General features: G+C 41.8%; 1 protein-coding gene across 1 annotated transcript in view; it reads right to left on the minus strand.

Moving 5' to 3' along the window:
• Window positions 1-16,432, minus strand: part of IGF2BP1 (insulin like growth factor 2 mRNA binding protein 1) — a 63,152-nt gene extending 46,720 nt beyond the window's left edge. The window contains 2 exon segments of the mRNA XM_038385963.2: window positions 14,822-14,882; window positions 16,215-16,432. Coding sequence (XP_038241891.1) covers window positions 14,822-14,882; window positions 16,215-16,389 — 236 coding nt within the window. The 5' untranslated portion in view covers window positions 16,390-16,432.
• Between the last annotated feature and the right edge of the window lie 5,913 nt (window positions 16,433-22,345).

Consider the following 22,345-nt stretch of genomic DNA (forward strand, 5'->3'; position numbering starts at 1 on the left):
GTGTCCACACAGGGTTTTGGACTACTTTAACTACACTTTTTTTCCAACCAATTTAAGTTGAACTAGTGTAATGACTGCATGTAGTCAAGCCCTGGGAGAGACAGTGAAATTGGAAAGGGAATCAATGAGACTATTGAGAAGCCAGAAATTACAACGTGGGTTGTACTGTCTCCTGCTGCCTTTCCCAAGATTCAGGCTCAAATTGTTGGAAGTGTGTGTGTGTGTGTGTGTGTGTGAACCATGAAAGTTTGAGCCAAAACCTGGGGACTGACTCCATACTGTGTCTCCGAGAAGTATCTATTTTAACGTGAGCCAGTTGAATATTAAGCTAGGTATTTTCCACTGAAAATTTCAAATGGAATGAAATTTTCATTTCATTTGAAATTTTTCATTCCCTCCATCCTACCTTCTCTCCTTTTTCCCCCCACTGGAAAAGAGGTAGGAGGTGAAAGGGAGACCAGAGGGGTTGCAGGATAAAAATTTTCAAATGAAAGGAAAAATTTGCATTTCATTTGAAATTTTTAGGAGGAAATGCATAGCATTTTTAAGCCACCTCTGGTGAAAAATAGGCCATCTTTTCCCTCCTTTATTTCCACTAGAAAAAAAAAAAAAAAAGGAGAGAGGAAGGGGAAATGAAAACAAAACCAAAAAAATTCTCAAAACCATCAAAAACAACCCACAGTGTTCATTTTTTCATTTGAAAACATGAAAAATTTCAAACAAAACGAAAATCTTCCACAAACGTTTTCATTTTGGTCAAAAAGTCATTCTCATAAAAAATGCTTCAATTAAAATGAAAGCTGGTTTTAATTGTTTAAGTTATACAAAGGCACTAATGATTTGAGACGTATACCACCATTTCCACCACCCCTCACACACAAAAAAGACCCCGCTTCCTTCCTAACAGCAACAAAAAAGCTCCATTCAACATAAAATTCCCCAGCCATTTCAAAGGAGACTATTCCCTCCTGTGAGACAGGAAATACAGCCACTGAAGGGGAAGAAGTGGTGTCAGGGAAGCAGTTTAGGATTTGTTTAAAAAGAGACCATGCTGCTGAGTTTAGTTTGAGGACCATAGACTGTGGTTTCATCAATATGGAATGACAACCATAGCTCAGCTGGGCCCTTTAAGAACCAGGGGAACAGGGTTGCTGGGAAATGGAGTCCTTCCTGATAGCCATATTGTAGTCCCAGGCTGTGGCAAGGCATGCTGGGAAACAAGGAGGAGTATATATACTCTACTTTTCCACAGCTGGAGAGAGAGTTGTAAGGAGACAGGTTATGAAAGTGGTCTTGCCTGGATGCAATGGGCAAACAGAACCGGTCTTTTTTTTTTTAAATTGCATAATATTTATGCTTTTTAAAGCAAGCATCTGTGATAAGTGTCTGATCCAACTTTCTGAGAAATTGTGGACAGAATTTTCTGGAGGTTGGGTGAACAGACACTTATCACAGATGCTTGCTTTAAAAAGCATAAATATTATGCAATTTAAAATAAAGCTCTGAATCGGTGATTATTTTTTTGTTTGTTTATTTGCTTGTTCACAAATTGCACTGATGTGGGATTTTTTTGTCTGGCTTGTCACAAGGTCTCTGTGCACTCAGAGATGCGACACAAATATTAACTACACTTTTCTTTGATGGCTGAAGTTGGAAACTTGGCATTGAAAACCCTCATTGTGGATTACTGAATTGCTTAGTCTGAAAGGGGAAATAACTAGTTATAAGTAGAACTGGGCAATTTTTTTTAAAATGTCAAAATCCTCCCCTGCCCCAAAAACAGGAAAAATATGTTGACGATTTTCATGAGCCATTTTTGGAACAGCTCTAGTCTGAGCATGTTCAGTAGGCATCTACTAAAATTCATTAGACTCTACTGTAGCCCCACCCAATCTGTGACATCACTTCACATTCTTCTGGTCTGACCTGACCTAGAGGCTCTGGCAGGGACAGGTTTTGCTGTTGGGACAATTAAATATTTACCCATGGTACAAACCTTAAGTGCTTTAACATCAGGAAGGAGAGATCATCATAGGAATGGGAGCAGAGGGAGAAATTGATAGTTTTGCAACAGATGCTCTGACTTGTCTTGCATGGATGCAGCAGCTGACATTACTTTGATTGTCAGCTCTTTGAGGCACGGACCATCTTTTGTTCTGTGTTTGTACAGCACCTAGTACAATGTGGTCCTGGTCTGTGACTGGGTTCCTCGGCACCACGACAGTACAAATAATTAATAAAAAATAAGTAGTAATTCAACAAATTTCATGATTGGCGCTTTGGCACTTATCCTCTATTACTGCTCCATTGTAAAATAGTCTACAAATCTGACATATATTCAGTTTATAGCCTTTTTTTTTGGGAACAGGCAGCCACCACGATGCAAACTAACAATGCGTTTTTGGATACAGACGTTTTCCCCTAAAATTTCCCATCCTTGCTATTTGTGGTTTAGCCCCCACCGGTCATAACTAGCGCAGACCAGCTGCTGGCGCTCTAGGGACTACCCTGTCTAAACTAGCTTGCAAGAGAGCTAAATGACACAGTGGTTAAAATGTCCCCCAGTCCCTTGTAGGCTTGCACCGGAGATGAACTAGTGGCAGAAGCCATTATATAAAAGCAAATTAAAAATCTGTAGTATAGACGAGGCCCAAGAAAATCATTTCCATTCATCCAGCAGTGAAGATGGAACTTTTTCCACATCCCCTGCCTGTTCACCTTTATGAAGTGTAAAGGCAAGTGCCTAAGTAGGGCCTGGGAAATGCTGACACTAAAATACAGGCAGTATATATATATTTTTTAATGCAAAATTAGGCAAATCCTGCACAAATTGTCTGAATATTTGCTCCGATTTTTAAATTAATTCCCTTCAGACATGCTCGTCCACGCCTTTCCTGAATGCTTTCCATGAACATTCATGTGATCACATTTCATTGGCATGGAAGTTTGCAGAAAGTAGATTTCAAAGTTACATCCACAAGTATTCAGGAATACCCATTGTAAAAATCTCACCTGCCTGCACGCGCATCCTGGTCAGGGGGCAGAAACAGTACCATGTGGCTTATCTGATCCATAAAGGATAGCCAAAGATAACTGTCTGATCAATCCATTGCGTAAAAACATACACAAAAATTCAAAGAATATCAGGGTCGGAAGGGACCTCAGGAGGTCATCTAGTCCAACCCTCTGCTCAAAGCAGGACCAATCCCCAAATTCATCACTCTCAAATAAGCATTTAATGAACAGAAATCATTAACTATTTGTGTCTGAGCCATAAGCAAGGAGAGGCTACATTTGTCAGATACATTTGTTGAGTTACTTGTTCTGCTGCAATGAAATGTTCTACAATGGTCTTCACATAAGGTGTTACGTCTAGGCTGAGATTCAGCAAGGCATTTAAGCCAGGGTGGGCAAACTTTTTGGCCTGAGGGCCACATCGGGGAATAGAAATTGTATGGTGGGCCATGAATGCTCAGAAGATTGGGGTTGGGGTGTGGGAGGGGTGAGGTTCTGGTTGGGGGTGCAGGCTCTGGGGTGGGGCTGAGGAGTTTGGGCTGTAGGAGGGTGCTCTGGGCTGGGACCGAGGGGTTCAGAGAGTGGGAGGGAGATCAGGGCTGGGCCAGGGAATTGGGGCATGGGCAGAGGCTATGGGGTGCAGGCTCTGGGCGGCGCTTACCTCTAGCGGCTCCCAGAAGCAGTGGCAATCCCTTCTCTGGCTCCTATGCGGAGGTACAGCCAGGCAGCTCTGCATGCTGCCCCATCTGCAGGCACCGCCCCTACAGCTCCCATTGGACCACCAGAGGGGGTCATTGGAGCGTGTAGGAGCTGGAGGAAGCCATGCCGCGTCTTTTGGGAGCCGTGTGGTGCGGCCCCCAACCCTGCACCCCGGCTGGAGTGGGGCAAGCCACACACCCCACTCCCCAGCGGGAACTTGCAGGCCAGCTTAAAATGGCTCACAGGCCGGATCCAGCCCACAGGCCATAGTTTGCCCACCCCTGATTTAAGCACATGCCTCGTTTTAGCTTGTGAGTAGCCCTGTTAACTTCAGCTGGAGCAATCGCATGATTAAAACGAGGCCACGTCTGTACTAGGAGCCAGTATATTCTATACTTTGTCAGTACAGCTACACTTGCATACCGCACTGGTAAAGGGCTCCGTGGTGTGATTGTTTTTATACTGGCAAAGCTGACTGTTACCAATTCAACTTATTCCACCGTCGTGAGAGAAACAAGCTATACCCTTAAAAGCACAGTTTTGCTGATAGAACTGTCTACTTAAGGGGCTTTTGCTGGTACAGCTATAGTTAGGGATCCCATCTCTGCCCACCCCTCACCAACACAGCTATGCTGGCAGAAGTCTGGAGCATAGATGTGGCCTGAAGCATGTGCTTAAATACCTTGCTGAATCGGGCCCTGAGTTACTAGAGGTCAGGAAACGCAAGCAGCGGTTCTAACGGCAGAGCTAATTGAGCCTTAGTGCACACCCCGGGATGTGGAGGCAGAGAGAGAGGTGTATGTAAAATATTACTGCTGTAAAATGTGCATTACAAAAAAATTACATAGGGCCTGATTCTGCTCTCACTTGCCCCAAAGTAAAACAAGGCTAAATTCGCCCTGAAATCAACAGCATTCCACTGGGGTAATATCAGCATTGGGACCCCATCACTGCTGCACTGGCTTTCGCATTTGCTGACATCTTGTGGCTCAACATGTAACTTTAACTGTGCATGAATATGAGGGGCTGGGTTATTTAAGGGTTGGTTTTTACATTTAATGTAGCCAAAGGACCTGATCCTGGAGCCTTTAGTCATGCAAAGCTAACTAAAGTCAGTGGGCATTTGGTCTGATTACGGAACTTCTGGCCCCACAGATCTCCTCTGGCCCATGACTTAGTCGGGTTATCATTCACTTCCCATCCAAACCTGATATGGAATAACTTTGTACCTAAAAACACTATCTCGAAGGAGTCCTTAATCCTGCGAGTTTCAAAAAAGTTTGACAAGCTCTTAGCAACAGCAAAGAGCAACTGAACTGGAAGTCTCGAGACACAAAAAACAATTGTATTAACCATTTAAAACATTTATTTGGCTCTGATAAAATAAGTAGCCTTTTAAACAGCTCGACCAAGACGACTCTGATAGCACCCACCACACTGAAGAGATCGCCTTGTGGAGCAGGAAAAACATCTGGCATATGGGGGCGGGGGTGTTTTAGGGAATGGATGCAGACAGGAAAACTTGGCTTGGAATGCAAAATAAGATGCTGGGTACAAGTGCCCTGTATGCTGCCTGGTTTTTAAGGACACGCGTAAAGGAATGAGCCCGGTTTACAGGAGCTTGATGCAATAAGCTAATTCACTTGCTCCTCTCCAGGTCTGAAAACAGCTTGTTATTCATTTTAGGCCTGCCCTGGTTTTAGAAAGCTTTGCACTAAAGGGGAGAGGGGGGCAGCAAATGATCTGCCCCCTTCTACAGACCCTGTCAAATCACCTCTGCAGTAGGTGCCCCATAAGAATGAGGACGGAGTCACTATCCAATTCCGCCCCCCCCCACACACACACGTCTAAACGAATGCAGCCTGGAGCAGTATTAATTCAAGGCTCTGTTGCCAGTGTTGCCCCCTTCTTGATGGGAGAAAAGGGGGCATCTGTTTTAAAAGAAAGCAAGAGGAAGCACAGAGCAGCTAACCCTCCCTGGGACTTGTAGGGAGGGTCTGTGGCCACGGATCTTGTGCATCCCTAGAGTTAGCAGGCTAAATCCCCTCGCTCTTCGCCAGCAGCCCAAGCTCATCACAACAGCGGGACTGGGACGACATCAAGGGAACTCTCTAAGTCTTTTCAATGCCTCCAAGGGAGCATCTCTGGGCCACGGAGGGCAAGATTTTCTTGAGTGCTCAGCACACTGGGTGCTGAATATTTTTAAAAAGGTGGCTTCTAGCTCGATGCTTAAATGGAAGGCGAGCTCTTGAAAAATCTAGCCCTGGTTCTTAAAAAACGTGGCTCTCAATCATTCTTTTCTTATCTACCTTGGAGTCCATAACCATAGGATCTATGCAATTGACTTGATAAAATAAAATACAGCAGGCTCCTCTTCAGAGCAACCTCCCCCTTTTTTATTTTTTTTTTTTGCACCGCTCAATTGAATTCTAACCTGAAGTGTTGTTTACACCTTACAATATACCCAACCGACCCAGGACTTGCATCTCGCTGCACCAGCAGTGGAGTTTCACCAGAGCTGAGCGTCACTGTTGCCATATGTTCGTGTGTCAAATGTATCTGTGTGCGCGCGCGTGGTCGGATTGCTCTATAAAACCCACCCCGGTGTCTGACTTTTTTAATCACCCTCACGCATGTTGATTGGACCACTACAGCAGCCGGAAACGTGTGAAATTTCAGCTCCAACCACGTCATGGCTCACCAGTGTCAGTTACAATAAAATAAATGACCCGTTTCCTGAAGGATCAGGAGCACCCTTGTGAGGGTTGTGTTTTGGGTTTGTTTTTTTTTGTTTTTTGGAAGACAAGCTTGGACTCTCCCTCTTGAGCTATCCTCTCTATGAGGAAGCAGGGCATGAATTAAGGATGCACCTCTAGCTGAACCAGTCACGGTTGCCTCTAGCTGCCCTCATCTCGGGATTAGGGCCAGCAAATGCTAAAATTATAAATATCTGTGCCTGCTACCCATCTCCGCTGCGGTAGTCATATCTGTGCCCCTCCCCCACCTCTTCACTAGGCTCCGTCAAGAATCTCAATAAAATGTCTTCCACTGTTCCGATTTTATTGCAAGACCTGTTGGGGAAGCCCCCAGGTAGTGAGGAGGAAAGAAAGCTGGAAAGGGGACAATTCAGGGCAACTGCAAAAGTAGGAGCAGCAGAGGCTACAGGCACAAATAAAGAGTTAGGGGTAGAAATGTCAAAAGCGCCTAAGTCTTATTTTCAAAAGCGATAAACACTTAAGAGCCTAAATCCCACAGACTTAGGCTCCTAAGTGCCCGAGTCACATTTGAAAAGGGCACTTAGGTGCCTAAGTGACTTGGGCACTCAGGATAAGATTTGCAAAAGTGCTTAACTCCCACTGAGAGTCGGGTACCCAGCTTCTCTTTGTGCCTTTGAAAATCTCCCCCATAATAAACTAATAAAAATTTGTTAGTCTCTAAGGTGCCACAAGTACTCCTTTTCTTTTTGCGAATACAGACTAACACGGCTGCTACTCTGAAACCTGTCATAATAAACTGAGAAAGTGCCCCATTGTTTGAGACACTTTAAAACTAGGTTGGACAAAGCCCTAGCAAACAGACTCGAGGGAACAATTCTGCATTGCCCCCTGTGGGGAGGTGGGGGGAAGGGGGATGAACTAAATGAGCCTACTAGGGGCCCTAAGCAGCCTGGCCCCAACCCAAAGCACAGCGAGTAAGTGCTCAGCTTGAAGCAAACGAACAGTCCAATTAAGTCAATGGAACTTGTCACTGCTTAAACACGTGCTTTGCTGGATGCAAACCAGAATACTGCGAGCCTTATCTATCCCTGGCCTTCTCTATGCAAGAAAACTGCTCATTTAACTTACGTTCCGTCTACATTTAAACCGCTCCAGCAGCACAGCTGCAACATAAGAATTATTCCATTGACCTAAAAAAACAACGAGGAGTTTTTTTACCCAGGAAAGCTTATGCCCAAATAAATCTGTTAGTCTTTAAGGTGCCACTGGACTCCTCGTTGTTTTTGTGGATACAGATTAACAAGGCTGCCCCCTGATCCATTGACCTAGAGATGTCTACACCAGGGCTTAGGCTGGCTGAATTACATTGCGTGGGCCATGAACTTATTCATAGCCCTGAGCAATGTAGGTAAGCCAACCACACTTTATAGTGTAGCCCCGTGTAGCCACCTAAGAATAGCATATAGTAGTTGTTCTTCAACTGGTTAGGAATTGGACTAACCTAACCTGCATTAAGCCACTTTTCAATCAAAATAAGAGTTTGCACTGGTTTTAACTAAATCACTTCAAAGTAACACTTTAAATTAACTCTCTCATGTAGGCAAGCCCTCGCATTTCACATTGACACCATCACCAGAAAAGTGTAGAGGAGCATCTGTTTGGCTGGAGAAGTTTTAGATGTTTTCCACTCTTTCACCCCTATAAATATCCAGTTTCAATGCTTGGACTAATAGAAATTGGAAGAATTCTGCTGAAAAGTGAATGAGGCTCAACTAGCTATTCTAAAAATCTATCGCAGCTGATCATCTTATCAATGAATATAACACATGGAGAATTCTCCGTCTTCCACGTGTTCTCTAACCGAACTCTTCTTCTAAGGCGTTTCAGAAATACTTTCCAGCAACATTCAGTCTGTAACAAGGGATATATGCCTCATGCAGCCTGCATCACTGCAGCTACACTTTGGAACTTGTAGAGTCAAACAAACAGCTATAATTAAATCCTAAAAATGTTTTCCTAGCTGCATTCCCAAGAGACCTGGACACTTCTGGAGATAACAAGAACACCCAGAATTGTAGTAAGAATTTAAAAAAAAAAAAAAAAAAAAAAAAAAAGGTTGGATTTTATATAAACCCTCAAGCTTCAGGGTATAATCCAACCTCTGACTGATACAATTAGGAAGAAACTTTCCCGAAACAGACTAGTCCACAACTGCCTTCTGCAAGGTTTCCTACACCTCCCCCTGAAACAGCTGGTACTAACTGTTACTGGAGACAAGACCCTGGATTAGATGAACCCTTGGTCTTATCTAGTATGGCAAGTCCTATGTTCCTCTTCTGCCTTTTTATTTTAATTTTTTAAACTTTGCATGTTAAGTACTTTTTTTAAAGTATCAACATTCCTTTCTGGAAGACCCTCCCTCTTCATTCACAGTTTTCAAACCCAAAGCAGGTGGAATAAGAATTAAGAAGATCCAGTGGGCTCACAGACAAAGACTGACAGAACATTGACAACAGAGGTAGAATTTTCAAATGTGTCTAAGAGCTAGTCTACACTAGACAATTAGGTTGGTATAATTACATCGCCTGGGGTGCAGAAAACACACCTCAGTCCCTGTGCAGACAGTGGTAGGTCAACGCAAGAATTCAAGCTAGCAACTGCCTCTCGGGGAGATGTATCATCTATGCCAGGGGAAGAAACCCTGCCATTGGCACAGGTAGCGTCTACACCGAAGCGCTCAGTGTTTTAAGTGTAGATAAGCCCTGTGTGACTTAGGAGCTCATGTCTCATTTTCAAAAGTGACTTATGAGTCTTGGATTTAGGCACCCAAGTATCTAAGTCACTTTTGAAAATGAGACATGAGCTCCTAAGTCACTCAGGGCTGGTCTATACCCCGGGGGGTGGGTGGGGGGAAATCGATCTAAGTTATGCAGCTTCAGCTACATGAATAACATAGCTAAAGTCGATGTACTTAGATCTACTTACTGCAGGGTCTTCACTGTGGTGTGTTGACGGGAGACACTCTCCCATCGATTACCTTTGCGCTTCCCGTTGAGGTGGAGTATCGAAGTTGATGCTAGAGCGATCGATTTATCGCATCGAAATTAGACACGATAAATCAAGCCCTGCTAGATCAATCTGGCCTTAGACCCTTTTGAAAACATTACTTTATCTAAATACAAAAACCACTTATCAATGACTTTCTGGGTAGGTTTTGTTTTGTGTTTTGTTGGGTTTGTTTGTTTTTTTAGCAATTCATGTGCAGGAGAGCTTAAGTTTTTCCGATCTCTGTTAAAGTCGTCATCATCCCAATTCATCTGCCCTACTCTCTACTGTAAGAGAAACATGCTGAAGAATCCCTTGGTGTTCACAAAACAGTTTTACACACATAATTTCTTCATCATCAACATTTTTTTTAACACTTTCTTGTTTGCAAAAGCAACATCTATTCTCTAAGAAACCCTTAAGTTACCACAAAATCGGGGGGGGGGGGGGGGCGGGTTGATGGGGTCTTTAAAAATCTAATGGCATCATGAATGGAGAGTGAAAACCTTTTACACCCTGACACTAAGTGAGGTACCTTCCATTCATTAAGTCAGCAAAACCTGTAAATTACTACTAGAGGCAGAAGGGGACTCCATCTGTTTCTTCAGCCTGGAATTTCAAACACTGGACTAACTCAATCTTATTTTTCAACAGCCTCTCCTGTTTTCTGAACTTTCCCAAGTCCTAGTGGCACATTCTGGAAAACATTAACATTTCTCAAAAAGAAGAGGAGGACTTGCGGCACCTTAGAGACTAACACATTTATTTGAGCATAAGTTTTTGTGAGCTACAGCTCACTTCATCGGATGCATTCGGTATTTTCCACTGAATGCATCTGATGAAGAGAGCTGTAGCTCATGAAAGCTTATGCTCAAATCAATTTGTTAGTCTCCAAGGTGCCACAAGTCCTCCTTTTCTTTTTGCGAATACAGACTAACACGGCTGAAACCCGTCATTAACATTTCTATATCTGAGGGGAGGAAGGAGGACGGATGTCTTCTTAAGTGTCTAAATTCTTAAAGCTGTAACTTTTTTAAGGAGAAAAAAATATTTTTTAAAAAATGGTTTTAATCTAAAAGGCAAAAGTATAATCAATCTCTATTGGAGAAATAGATCCAGACCCAGCAACTATTACAGATGTTTTCTTGAGCACCAAATTCACTCTCCTTCCACAAGGAATACCATCAAACTCTTTAAAATAAATAAATAAATAAAAAGGGGGCATCTACAGGTCTTTATTTTTCATTGGTCTAAAAGCTGAGACTAGAAAGTTTGCAATTAAGTTGCAACTTCTGGTAGACACTTGCCTGTTATAGTTCTTACTGAGAAGGGGTGAGCCAATTGCTTCAAACTGTAAATTGTTAAGATTATCTTTTATTTTCAGTTATATTAAAATTGCTTACATCTCAAGTGACCAAAACTTTAAACCTAATTTTTTCAAATTTACTCCAGAAGAACATGCAACTAATAAATTATGTCTATCCCTCATGGTTGGAAATCACCAACAGTGTTCATTTACTACAGGTATTGAGGGTGTCAAATAAGTATTAAGAATCACTGATTTAAATGTACTAAGTCCAAAGAGAACCTATTAAGATAACCAAAAAGGAGATTTTAAATAAAAGCTTAGAATATTAAAATGGAAGTTTTTTTTTTCCTTATCTCAGGCATTTCAACTTTCAGAGACTGCTCTAAACAAGAATGGTGCTAACTTCTCTTGAAAGGCAGAACTTTTAAAAAGTTAACAACCTCTGATTTGTGGGAGGTAAATAACCTCAAGAATGGATTATAAATTTAATTTGTCTCAGCATTCAAGAAAGTTTTCTTGAATTAAAAAAAAAAATCTACCTAGATTTTCTATGAACTTTTTGTAGAACCAAGAAATCAGAAGCAAGTAAGATGCAATTTTTGTCAACTAATACTTTTTTCTTTTAAAGTGCCACTTGCTGTTTAAACAAAGTTTTAAAATATTTCATTATGAACACACATCCTGGATAAAATTATAATATTTCTACAAAGGCATTAACTTGAAACAAAGACTGGGGGGAAAAGGTAATCCCTCAATCCCCTCAAGCAAACTTGTTAAATTATACCGAGAGAATGCGGCAGAAAACTAAGTATCTGCTTGTAATTAATAAATTTCCTTCTTCTGTTTGGGGACACAAACATTTCTAACTGTATCTGTTCTTTACAAGTTGCCTTTGCTTAAAAATAACCTGTGCAAATCCTTTCAGTTTTAAGTGTATTGGCTGTTATCAGCCATATTCACTATTTCCCTCAATTACTAAGTTTCATTCTCTCTGGGCTACTCACTTCCACATTCCTCATATTTGGAATGTTTGCTTGATGGATTCACTTCTTTCATTCTTTCTTCCCCCCCCCCACCCTTTATTCATTCATTCTTTTTTTCAAATCTATCCATTTAAGTCTTTTCAGTTTCAGACAGATCTACCCCCCCTAAAACATTTCTTAATCTTATAGGGGTTTGGGGGTAAAAATTCATTTATTGAAGGGATCATTTCTTCAGTAAGCCTTTCAACACGCACACAATTTTTCAGGTTTTTGTGTTTTCCTTTTAAACCATAATTCCTAATTTTGCCAACTCCTCCTCAGTAAAATCACAGAGTAGCAATGAGAGAAACTTTAACCTAAGCAAGTTTCATAAAACTTTCAGGTTTAGAATATTAATCTCCAAACAATTACATTGTGTATTTAGCATCAGAGTGTTTTTTCTTTCTTTCTAGCCTAATATTTTTAAAATATTTATTTAAAATGGTTTCCTAGAAGCATCAACATAATCGCTCTTAATGAATGATTTTCTCTTATATTTTGGGGGCAGAAATACATACCAACAATTCTCTTGTGTACTATTAGTTTATTCTGCATATTTTAATTCATATTTATATTAGAAGTGAGGAGAAGAGAAGAAATATTTTAAAGAATAAAGGAAACCCTCATGAAAGATGCATTCACTATATGAAGTTTAATCAAATACATTCATTTCCAAAAACATCCTTCAGTCATATTGAGCATTATTATTTTTAATTTCTAATCAAACAGATCCAATCCATAAGTCAACTTTTATTTTTAAAATTCTCAGTAAAGTACATGAGTGAATGTAACTTTATTTTTAAAAATTTCTGTACTTAACAACCTTGTCAGGTTTTATTTCATTTTATTTTTAAGAAATCACAGTAAGAACATCTGATTGAGTCCTTGCCTATCCTACTTAATTAACTAATTCCTGTTCTATATGTTCTTAGATTGGAAAATTCAAACTCAAAACAACCAGAAGAACAAACTCACTTAGAAACATTGCCTCTAACATAATATCACTCTGAATTTTAAAAAGAGAAAAAATATGGTATACCATCTAGTAAAGATTATATTTGTCTAACAACTTCCAAAGTTTACTATCATTTTTAGAAAAAACAGAAATACAAGCCTGTCTTAGGAAACTGAGACAAAGTTACTTTCTCAAACCATAGTTAAGTGACAGAAGAATATATCCAACTTGAACACCACCACAATATTGTACTAATAAAAGTTACTTGAAGTTAAGCACTTTAAGGAGAAAGTCAACATCAAAAATGGCTTCTGTAGCTTTAAATAAAGCAGACAGTGTGTGTATGTGTGAACACATATATTATGTGCATGTGTATATATAAAACTACCACACTATGGCATATAGAATCTATATGTAATTAATTTTATTTCTCTTGTTTCTCACTAAAATTTGCTAACTAACCATAGGTCCGATTCCTCGTCTTATAAACTTTAAGCCACAATTTGTTTGAATTACACTGTGTTTACATTTAAGAATAGCTGCTCTTTGACATTATTAATAAAGTCTGAAAAGGGTTAGGAGAAAGCAAACTAAGCAATATTTTGAAATCTACTGTGTTCCATGCAACCTATTGAGTATAGCTCTTCTTTGATATTGTTAATAAAGTCTGAAAAGGGCTGGGAGAAAGTGAACTAAGAAATAGCTTGAAGTCTACTGTGTTCCACACAACCTATTGATTTTCTAGCAGTGCTAAGAAAAAAAAAAAATCAGACTTTTTTTTTTATTTTATGTTACCTTTCAAACTGTAATTGCCTTTCCAATAACATTTCATTCAATTGAAATTTACACCACAACCAAGTCTTTGAATGCTGTATTAAGCCATATTGATCACCAATGCATTGGGGGCTTACTGCTAAAATATTTTATATTGAATGATTAGATCGGTTTTAAGGTTTGAGCTAAACCTACGGGGTCTCACTGACCTATAGAACACCCTGTTTTCAGCCCTGCAGTCTCTGGGATTCACATGGACACATTGGTGTGTAATTTTAAAAGGCCAACAAATGGGAAAAAGAGAGCCGGGAAGCAAAAATTAAGGCTTACCCTTTGCTAATAACACAGATTCCATTAGTCTTCAGGTATATTTTTTCAGTCATAAAAAAGCTAAAACAATGTTTTAAGAAGCCACCTCCTTCCTGCTCTGTTGTTGAACTAACTGCCTGGTCACGTGGATCAAGCATATTACAGATTCTGCTAGAATTCAAAGTAGACTATTTGTATTTTGGGCCAACTTGCCTGTTTCCTGTGGGGTAGGGGAAATGTATCTTTTCTAGAAAATATTTCTTCTTCTTCATGTGGCATCTGCCCTACACTGCAAAATATCTGCTGGTAAGCAGAATAAATTATCAGCCCAAGGTGAGCACCCAACAACAAAAGGCCAAGAACATGGAGAAGATTGTAGACTTCTGAAAAAATCTAGTGGAAGAAATGATACTTATAAAGAAAGGAGACACTTTTTCATGTTTGAAGTAAAGATGAAGGAAATTTAATAATTACCCCTCAGTGAGAGTTCTTCTCTACAAGAAGCTGGGCCAATGTCCTTAATTCAATTAATTTAAATGACACCTTAGCATGAAATGTGAAAACAAGCCCCTATTTTTATTTTTTTTAAAAATCCAATTTGTCTTTTTTTTTTAAATATTAGGTTACAAATTTTAAAAATGTGTAAAAGGTATTTCAAAGTGAACAAAACAGCATGCCTTCAGCAAGAGCTCAGCAATACACCACCTTGGCCAAACCACTATTTTGTATCTGTTTTTTTTTTTTTAAACTTACTTTCAAAGTAACTTAAACAAACAAAGGCGAAATGTAAAAGTTGATCCTCAGAATTGACTCATGCGTAGCTTTGGGCAGCTCTAAAACCCAATAATCCCCTCTTACATTTAATTTCACATGCACATGATTGTGATGATAAACCCCCCCCCTCCACCTCACCCCCCATTAGTTGAGCTATACCCTTCCAACAGGGAAAATAAGAGGAATTAAAACACTGTGTTACCTTTGCTTTTTGGGTACTGAATGTTCAATCTCTAGCTGTTTTCCATGTAGCTCCACTTTCCCTACAAACAAAATGTGTCTTTTTTTAAAATCTGAGCAGGGGTGGGATGCAGAAAGGTTTGGGTAACATTCTTACCCCTGAACCTTTCATTCTAATTACACAGCACAAATATATGTTCTGATTCCTCTGCCAGTGCACTTTATTAAATACAAAACTGGTTTCGAGCTGGGGAGCATTGGGAGGTACAGGCCAGCAGCTCCCTGGACAATGCTGCTTGAGGAATATTTGATTCCTTCGCTCGCCCTGAGCTGTGTTTTGAACAGAGAAGTCTGCTTCAACGAAAGGAAAAGGAATTAAATATTAAGATCCATTCTTTACTGTTGCTTCTTTGTGTGTGTGTGTGGGGGGGGGGAGCTCTCAGGGGCAGAGTTTTTTTTTCACAAAAGGGCTGAAAAGATTAAATGTTTCTCAATGGAACGCAGGGAGTTCTCCCTTCAAAATGGGGAGATCTGCCAAAGTGATTTATTTTTGGGGGGGGGGGGGGGGGAGAGGAGGGTAGCAAAGGTGGATTTGAGTTTGGGAGATCCTGGCATCAGCTAAAAAAAGATGATTTGCTCCCTAGGAGTTCCTCTCTGTGAGAGGCCAGCATGGCGACCTTCGCGCTACTACACACAACACATATGCCCCAGGAAACCCCACGTTCAAATCAAAATGGCTAAAGTCCCACGCCCCCCCCCCCTCCTCCTGATGGGATCCCCCACCCACACACTGATTACGGCCCCCACGCCTTGGGGGGGAGCCACGCTGGGGGGCGGCGAAGGCTGCTGGGAACCCCGAATGGCCTGGTGCTGCTTGGAGGGAGGGGCTGGATCTAGGGGGACCCCCCCCCCCGCCCGGATACGGGGTGTGCTGGCTGAAGGGAAGGGGGGAAGCAGAGGGAAGAATCGGCCTCGCCCAGCTTCCCAAGCTAGTCGGGGGGTGGGAAACGGGGATTTCAGCTCCCCCACGCGTGACTGCTGGGGAATCCCCTGGTGCTGGCCCCGCGTGGCCTTCGTTGCACCCACACGATTTGCTGGCGTGGGGGGGGGGGGGGGAAGGAAAGACGCTGTTTCGTGATTTTGGTTGCTTAAAGGCGATCCGTGTAAGGCCCTGGGAAATGCAAGGGGATCCGGCCCACTGGCGAAACAAGAGGGCCATGGCTGAGTGGTGCGTTCATCGGAGATGAACTGGGGGAGCCCTGAGAAAGAAGGGGGGAAGGGTTAAAACAGCAGAGCCCCCCCACACACACACACACTCCCTTAATGGTATTATTTGGCAAGGGCGAAGAGATTTGGTGCAAAAGCAGAAGGGAAGAAAGGGGGGAGGGGAAGGGGAGAGAGATAATCTTGCTTACCAGAAAAAGTTTCGATGGCTTTCATAGCCCATTGCTCATCAGGGCAATCCACAAAGGCATAGCCCGATTTCACCAGAAACTGACCACTGAAGGAGATCTTGTGGTCATTGAAGACTTTCTCCAAGTCGCCTGGAGTCACGTTTTCGTTTAGGTTCCCAATGTACAGCTTGTTCATGGTGGATCACAAGAGATGTGGATGGTCGGTGGGTGGGTGTTAAGAGAGGGAAGGGGGGGGAGCGAGGGTTGATAGGGCTGGGGGTGGGGGGGGTGGGGAACAACTTTTCTTTATGGATTCTTTAAATAAATAAATCCCCCCCCCCCAAAAAAATGCAAGGAAAGTTCCCAGTTCAAACTGGAGCCCAACCACTGGGAAAGCGAGTTGTTGGGGTTTTTTTGTTTGTTTGTTTGTTTGTTTAGGATTTTCCTCTGGGGAGGGGCTGGGGGGGAGGAGGAGGTGGGATTCTTGGTGATCACAAGCTCAAGGGGGGAGTTGGTTGGTTCCCCTGGGATGGCGGGCTGAGGGGGGGGGGGAAAGTGCGGCTGCTTTTCGCTCAGCCCCCCAACTCCTTGGAGGCGCACTCGTGTGTCACAGGACGTTGGGTGAAGCTGCCTGGCACCGCCCCTAAATAAAATCGACCTGAGGGGGAAAAAAGGAGTGAAAATGTTTGCAAGAGGAAGCCACGTGGTGGTGGTGCCGAAAGCCCCGCCCCCCCCTGCAGTGGGAGGGGCGGGCACAGCCAAGGGGGGAGCCTGACCCTTTATTCAAAAATAAAATAAAATAAAATAAAATAAATTACTCTTTGATTTACAGTTGGCCAAGGGAGTCTTTAGGTGGGGGGGGACGTTGGCTTCATCTCAGCAAGCATCCCTCCAGCTTCCCCCCAACAGCCTTCTCTAAAAATCAAGCCCCCCCACCCCAGCCTGGCTCCCCCCCCCCCCATGGCTTCCCAGGGCTTGAATGGGGATTTGCCCGGTGCAAACTTCTTCATCTAAGGAGCGAGCTGGAGTCCCTGGGTTGCAGCATCTCCACCGCACTCTGCGGGCGGGGTGGGGACCCTGGAGTGGGGAAGGGGGATCCGGAGAAAAGGGGGGAGGGGGGGGTGGGAGCTGATCTCATCTATGATGTGTCCCTTTAGCCTTTGAACCCTTCTGTCGAGGATCGCTAAAGCGTTAGGCGGGGGGAAAGGAGAAATCAAGCCACTCAAGGGGGGGGGAGGAATTCTCCAGGAACTCCCAGCCCCCTCGGCCCGAAGGACAGGCACAGAGACCACGTTGCGGAGAGCAGGGTGAATGAATGAAGCCCCGGCCTGCCCCCCTCCTCTTGCAGCGATTTGTGCTTCTTTGCATGCTCCATGCGTTGAGAGCACCGTGGGGGGAGGGGAGGCACACAGGGCAATGCACATGGTCTTTTCTTTCCCCACCCCCCCCCTCCAAAGGGCTCATGTTTTGATCAGCCAAGAAGCGAGAGGGTCGAAACCCACCCAGGATCATAGCAACGGGGGGGGGGGGAGGGAGGGTAGGAATGGCTTGGACGCAGAATGCCCTGGAAAATGTCACTAATTCCAGGCCAAGGGATGGGAGCTACTTCATCTTTCCCATCTCTGCACGGCTGGGATTCTCTGAATTGCAATGGGAGTTGGACATCAGCCTCCCAATAAATAGACACCCCCTCCCCGCGGGTCCCCCCCCCCTTCCCGGCTTGCGCTATCCTCAGCCTTTCTTCTCTGCAGACTTTATTTTTAGGAGCGGTTTAAAATAGCAACAGCCCGAATCGTTCCCCAACCCGCCCCCCACCCCGAAAAAGAGAGAGAGGCGGGGGTGAAGGGAGCCCAGTTGTGTTCATTCCTTCCCCAGGCGCGGGGGTTAGATTTCATGAATGGAGTGGAAGCCGGTGTGGAGGAGCTGATCGCTTGTGAAAACAACAAACACCCCCCCCCTCCTCGTGGCAAACGTCACACGTGGGTGTGGGTGTCCCCCGTCTTGCGGGAGCTCCCACCCGCGTTCTGGTGCTGAGTGGGGAAGGATCTTGGCAGCTACCTCCCGGGAGTGGAGTTCCCTTCATTGTCTGGGGGCGGAGGGGGAAAGGCTAAAGAGTCCATGATCTTGTAAGTGAAGTCACCAAGATGGGGGTAGATCTCTTTCAGTTCCTACAATAGCCTGGTTTGAGGCCAGCCCCTCAGTAAAACACCGGGAGAGGAAGGAAGCCGGGGAGAGGAATAATGTATCAAGCTCCTTCCAGATTCCCAAGGCAAAGGAGGTGCAGCCGCAAAAGTGGCTCAGGAGAGGCGCCAGTTATTCCCCCCCCCCCCCAAAGGCAACACGTTGTTGGCCAGTCCCCTTTGCTAGCTGGGATCTTTTCTAAACGTGCCACCCCTCGGTGCAAAAAAAAAAAACAACAACCTGGGGGTTTGTGTTGCAGAGAGGGAGGCATGTGTGTATTGCATCTTCGGAATCCGCCTGCTAAGTGGTGGCTGAGTGTTTCTAAGCGGGTGGCACAAACCGATTCCTTTGCAAGCTTGGGGGGGGGGGGGAACCGCTCCAGCTGTAGGTTGTGCGTGTTTAAAGATTTTGCCGGGCAGAAGCCGATCAATCCTGGCTACAATTTTGTGGGTGGTGGTGTTGTTGAAGCGTAGCATTTCCAAACAAAACGCACAACTGCTGACTGAAGTGAGGAGGTCGATGCTAATTCTTAACAGTTAGCTGGACTTTTTTTTTTTTTAATCCCAATAAGATCCACTCTTTGAAACAGACATTAAAGGGAAAAAAAATATCCCCTGCCCTTTTCTGATTTGTTATGAACACATTCCGGACAGGCAACCAATGATGTATAAACTCCCAATAAGAGAATACACAAGACTCTTTCCTTTTATTGTCTTTAATTAAAACAGATACTAATAACATTTACCAACGCGTGTTTTCTTTCCCGGGGGGGGACACCGCAACGTATTTAATTATGTTAAGATTAGGTTTCAGAAGCAGGTTTTTTCCACCAAATGCATCCGATGAAGTGAGCTGTAGCTCACGAAAGCTTATGCTCTAATAAATTTGTTAGTCTCTAAGGTGCCACAAGTACTCCTTTTCTTTTTGCGAATACAGACTAACACGGCTGTTACTAAGAAGCAGTTTAGTAACATGTGTATAGCATTTCAGTTCTTTTAACCCATCAAGTAAAACTCATCTGGAAAATCCTTAAGTATTATTATCTGCATTATATCTATTATGTCTGCATTGATAATTGTCCAGAAACTTTAGTATATAAAAATACTTTGCATTTTCTTTTCTTTTGGTAACCATTTCTTTAAACTGCTTACTTTGGTTTTGGAGGGTTTTTTGGACACAAATTGAATGATACATGCCCTACTAATATGTGCTACTTAACAATGTGGTTATTCTCTATAGATACATTTCCATCTTTAAATTATTTGGTTTCTTAGTTTTTTAAATAGTATTTATATATTAAAGATTGCTTTGATGAGAGTTTGCATGCAAAGATTGGTAGTAAACAAACTTTTAAATCACTCCAAGACATGAAGTTGTTATCTAGTGCATGTAATTTACTCCTATACCCAACCAAATGTGTCAATTATATGCCACAGATATCTAGGAGTTTCATAAAAAATGATTTGTGAATGACTTTTTGTCTTAGACTCTTTTAAAAACCTTCACTGTATCTAAACCAGTTTGTTATACCGAGATCCCCTCTTTTTAAAATGGGCACACTGCTCTGTAGGATAAAGTGTGTTTCCTCCCTTCCAGGGGCATTGCTTATTGGCTCTTTTAAAAGACCCAAACTAAATTCACTCTTTACAGGGGCACTGCTGTGGCCATATGCATGTTATTAAGGCATTCAGTTTGTAATTCAAGCTTGAAATTTACAGGTGAAAAGAACAGAGCAGTGAAATTTGTGAAGAAACTTGCTAGTGCAGAGAATAAACCCTTCAAAACTTCTTTGCAACTGATCTGAAAACTCTTCAACCTCACATTGAAATGTGTCTGAGATAAATGCAGCCAGGTAAAATAAATGAGTTGTTTTGACCACTACTTAGTTCAGATCTTTTTCAAAACTTGACCAAAATGCTTTTGTTGTAGTTTATTAATTTCCAGAGGACAGACCCCATGGAATATTATCCTCTAAAATTAACAGAAATCAAGGGAGCCTCTCCTAAAAACAATCCAAACAAAGAGGGAAGTCTTTAATTTAGATCTGAAACAAGAAAGAATATCAGTCAAAGGACTTCCCCTTGGTGGAGCATTCCAGATGCAAGGTATTTAGGGAATGCAAACAGAAGAGAAGGCTAAATCATTGATCTACTTAGGGAAAATAGGCTTGCATTCATTCACTTCAAGAAGATGGTGTGAGGAGACTGTCATACAATGTTGAACTTCCATGTCTCAGCTGAATGTGGGAGAAAATAGACTTTTGGTAAACCAATCTACTAAGAGACACAAAATTTCTCATGGAAATTTAAATGTTCTTACTAATAGCAATAAAAACCCAGTAAGGAAGGCTTTATAAAATGAATGTCTTAAGCAACAGTTTTCCTGCAGTTTAAGAACACTGCCAGTTTTATAAATGTATAGTTTTTCTTAAATATTTCCCTAAACATCTTTGTATTTCTTTTTAAAGTCACTTCAGACATTTGCATTTTTGTGTATGGTTGAGGCATTATGTAGAATGGAAGCTTCTATACTTTTTTTTTTTTTAACATCAGCTTAAGGCTTCTGATTTCATAAATATAGTCTGATTTTAGCATTTGTTTTCTTTTTATTCTGGCATCTTTTGCTCAGGCAAAAAACGTGTTCTTACTGGGTTTTAAAAAATTTATCTGCAAGTATAACAATTATTTTTCCTTAGATGTTTAGGAAAGTTTTTTGGCATGGAATGTTGCAAGTATTTTTGGGGGGGGGAGGGAAATGTGCATGACATTTCATTGAAATGTGGGATTACTAAGAAAAGGCACGCTTAATGTCTATTATTTTCTGTTTCAGATTAACACAAATAAATTATCTGTTTTAGAAATCTTTTTGGTACATTAATAGCAAACAAGAACAAGTTAAATGCAAATAGTTCTCTACAAATTCTCATTTGAACTTTTCATGAATTTATTTCTCTAATTGCTCGTGCAGTTACAAAAGCTTATTTATACAACATTACATTTTAGTTTAAAGAAAAACTTGGAACTTTGAAAAGTCTAAATTAGTATCAGTTTGAAAGTGTATCATTACTAGTGCCAAACAAATGCCTGCTGAGAGCTTTAAATAAAATACACAGTATATAAAGCAAGAAGAAATTGTGGTTTTATTTTTCATTTAATTGTAATTAACCATTTCAATTATATAGCAAATCTTTGGCTGGATCTGAATATAAAGCAAGAGCCTGTAGAATATATAAGTGAGAACTCAAGACAAAAGAAATAAGGACAGCTATAATTGTGAAGTATTTCATTTTACTGTAAATGGAATCACAATTTAAACTATATTTTGTGTATAGAAAATATTCATCAGAGGGAAAAGAAACTCTCCTCTCAGAAAATTCAGTTGATGATAGCTAGTTCTGACAGATTTGTTTGGAATCCAACTCAGTATTAAATTAGCAATTTTCTTTTACACCAGATGAAGGTCTGAATTAGCCTATTAATATCCTCTGAGTTGCTGAACATTAACTAAAATCTGCTAATTTAAGTAATTTTTTGTCAAAACACAGAGGTAAAAGAGGATCAGCAATTCAGGACAAAATATCAGAAATAGACTTTCCTTCTGTGAAAGGACACTTAAATCAGGAATATATGTGAGATTTAAACATGGATACAGATCTGTGTCAAAGAGAACTAGTGTTTAAGATGGAAATGGTTACAGTTGCAGCTTCCCTGTGGACCTGAACATTTCATAAACTTGTAGGTGCTTCAGTCAAAAACAAAGCAAACACTGAAAGGGACTTTGGCTCAAAAACCAAATCACATCTGAAAAAGTTCCCTTACCTTTGTTACTAACACCAACTTGAATTGTTAAAACTTAAAGATGGAGGTTTTGAAAATCTATATTTCTCTTCATCACTTTTTGGTTACTGTTTTTGTGTTTGATTCAGTCTCCACTGGTCAGTTTCAGGTTTGTCTCTAGTCAGTTTCAGTTTC

This window comes from Dermochelys coriacea, chromosome 27 (genome assembly GCF_009764565.3).
Source record: "Dermochelys coriacea isolate rDerCor1 chromosome 27, rDerCor1.pri.v4, whole genome shotgun sequence".
NCBI classification, from domain to species: Eukaryota; Metazoa; Chordata; order Testudines; family Dermochelyidae; genus Dermochelys; species Dermochelys coriacea.